At 33.4% G+C, this 3,152-nt stretch overlaps 1 protein-coding gene across 1 annotated transcript; it reads right to left on the bottom strand.

Annotated features, from left to right (window-relative positions):
- Positions 1-297: 297 nt before the first annotated feature.
- LOC124827910 (lysine histidine transporter 2-like) lies at positions 298-2,336 on the bottom strand. The gene is made up of 7 exons (XM_047301086.2): positions 2,179-2,336; positions 1,717-2,100; positions 1,239-1,632; positions 987-1,092; positions 788-879; positions 606-674; positions 298-509 (listed from the first exon to the last, which is right to left on the bottom strand). Exons 1-7 carry the CDS (start codon positions 2,334-2,336, stop codon positions 411-413), a joined length of 1,302 nt encoding a protein of 433 aa, XP_047157042.1. The 3' UTR covers positions 298-410.
- Between the last annotated feature and the right edge of the window lie 816 nt (positions 2,337-3,152).

Raw genomic sequence — 3,152 nt, 5'->3', positions numbered from 1 at the left:
AAAACTTTGTTTTCTCATTTGCACAAATTATTTTAGATACAATATATATATATATATATATATATATATATATATATATATATATATATATATATATATATATATTAACTATTTTATGATATGATGAATTGTAATAGACGAATGAAATAGAAGAGTTCAAAGAATCCTAATAACAAAACATAATACATGTCAATGAAAAAGGAAACATCTAAACCTTTTTGCAAATTTTGTAATCATTAATGACTATGCTTAGTTATCACTATCCTACAATGAAAGGGACAATAATCTAGGCTAAGTGTTGCCTACTACATAGATTGTTCTAAACGATTCATGAAAAGAACTCGTAGTGCTACGCTGAAATAATGATTTTTCATTCTAACTATTGTCTAATAAATGATGTTCTAAGCAAATCATGAAAAGAACTTGTAGTGCTCAGCTGAAATAATGATTTTTCTTAATGAACCAATTGGAGCTAGTATCACCAACAGAACCCCAAGCACGATGCATGTCTGCAACATAATAAGAAAAGTTTGTATCAATATAAATTACTAAGCACAAGAAGAATATCTAATAAGAAATTTTCACACTAATCTCAGTTCACATACCCAATTCACTATCCAAGATAAGGAAAATCTCTTTGGTTTGTAGAGTTTAAGCCATATGATACACGGTAGCTGTAACAAGAATATATATAATCAATAAATGATCTATATAATTTCCTTGTTAATTAAATAAAAAAGAAATAAGAAAAACAGCAAAGAACATCTAATCGCATGCTTTTACTTACAAAGTAAGTTGTTGGGGCAAAGGCAAACCCTCCTAAAAATCCAAGAAGAGAACCAAAGAAGGGGATGCATATACCAATTAACATTGTCAATACTGAAATAGAAAAGGATAGTTATAAAACATCTATGTATTTATTTATTTATTTATTTATAATCATAATAACTCGAACTAAAGATAAAGCTCATAAATATATCACTTACACACAAAGACAGTGCGCGCAACAAAGCGGAGTGTAAAACGAGGACGGAATTTCATTCGCTTCACCAAAAAGGTTTCCATCATATCAAACACGGGCATTGAGAATACCTATTGTTTGCAAATTATAACATTATGGCTTTTTGAATATTTGACATATTATCAATTTAGTTTCTGAAAGAATGATATAACATGGACAATAACATGGACCATAACAAACATGTTAGCTGTTGCAACAAGCCAAGAAGGTTATGTACCTGGTAGCCTCCAATAACATGGACAATAACAAACATGTTAGCTGCTGCAATAAGCCAAGAAGGTTTCTCTAGTGTGATGAGGATATTATCATCGACAGAGTTTCCAAAGATATAGTATCCAATGAAGGCGACAGGAAAGTAGCAGAAGCCAACTCCCAAGTATGCAACTATGACTCCTTTCCACATAGCTATCTTGGAAGGTTTCTCAGGTGTAGAAGGTATTGTTGCTTGGATTTCCAAAACCACATTGTGACCTGCATAAGCGAATGCTACGTCTCCCATAGCAGTCATGAAGTTGAACACGCCATCCGCAGTGCTGTGTGCTTTGTACCCATAGTCCACATTCGGCACGGTGCCCTTCTTAAGGGAAGCCACCCAAGCAATGGTTGAGTAACTTCATGCATGCATTATATAAAAATTAGCAAAAAACACAAACAATATTTATATATTTTACAGTTTGAGAGACTGAGTTTCATACGCGAGAGACATGACTGCTGCGGCCAAAGACACTGCAGAAATAGAGTTGAAGTTTGGACAGAGAGAGAGAACGAAGTTCACAGAAGCAAAGACCATGATCCAATAGGAGCTTCTGATTTCTTGGCATGAGGGGCAAACAGTTTCATGAAACTTCTTCAGTGAGTTCCCTCCCGTGACCATGTACACAATGCACGTGCCAACCTCGACAAGTAGCTGCAGAGGAACCACGATGTAGAGACCCAGTTTCTCTCCAAAGGCTTTCTGCCCTAGTTCGTGATACCTGTCTAATCTCTCACCAGGCACCATTTCGTGCATCTCAACCATTTGCCATAGGGTGAACAAGGTGATGATCCATGATAGGATGAGAATAACACTCCCTGGACCCCTGTTGATAAGAAGAAATGACGTAAAATTAATTATATCGTTGATGAGAAAGTAGTAAAGTTGAAGAGGATGTACGTACCAGCCCATCATAGACATGGCATAAGGGAGGGTGAGGACACCGGCACCCACCATGGCGGTGAGGTTGTGGAAGGCAGAGTACCACCATTTGGCATTTCGTGAAGCAGTGACCGGAAGCCAAGCATTGATGGCATTGGTATCAGCAGTATCGATCGTCATTTTTTTGTTCACTTCCACCGTCAGTCTGTGACCAACATGAACTCATTTTAACCCACAGTTTCCACAAATCCCGCAAACCACACTTACGTTAGTGGCAGAGACAGTATCTAAACATGTGGCATGGATACTAGATCAACTTCTTCTACCTACTTTATCGTCCAATGTAGGACTCACTCAAACATCCCAACTCAGTTTTCGATTTTCACACTATTTTTCCTCTCTATTTTCCTTCTCTTATCTTTTCAATTTTACATTTTTTCTTCTTTTATCCTACTTACACTATTATTTTACATTCATATTACATATAAATAGCTTCAAATTTAAAAATATAACTTCATTTTTAAAATATTAATTATAAAGATATATAATATATAAATGGATGATATAAACAGTTTTTAAAAGTTTACTTAATTATTCAAAATAAGAAAACTGTAAACATTAAATGATATCTAGTATATATTATCTAAAACTTCAAATTTAGGGATTTATTGGAAAGACATTATATTTTAGGGTAAATGTTTAACAATCCATTTTTTCAAATTACAACTATAAAATATTATATTAAAGTAATAATTATAAATAAATGATGTATTATAGTAAAATAATATTTTATGTACGTGTGACTGATTGTTGAAAAAACATGGGTCTGGAATGATCTTGACCTTAGATTTTATTATTCATTTGTGTTACAATGAAAAAAGTTATTTCTACTACACTGACATTATATTTTTATAAGAAAAAGTCCTAGACCGAACAAGTCAAATTTAAATAACTAAATTTGTTTAGAATATGGTATAAATTTACATACTTTTGATT

Source organism: Vigna umbellata, chromosome 1, assembly GCF_029865625.1.
Source record: "Vigna umbellata cultivar VRB3 chromosome 1, Vumbellata_1.0, whole genome shotgun sequence".
NCBI classification, from domain to species: domain Eukaryota; kingdom Viridiplantae; phylum Streptophyta; class Magnoliopsida; order Fabales; family Fabaceae; genus Vigna; species Vigna umbellata.
This window is presented reverse-complemented; position numbering and strand designations above follow the sequence as displayed.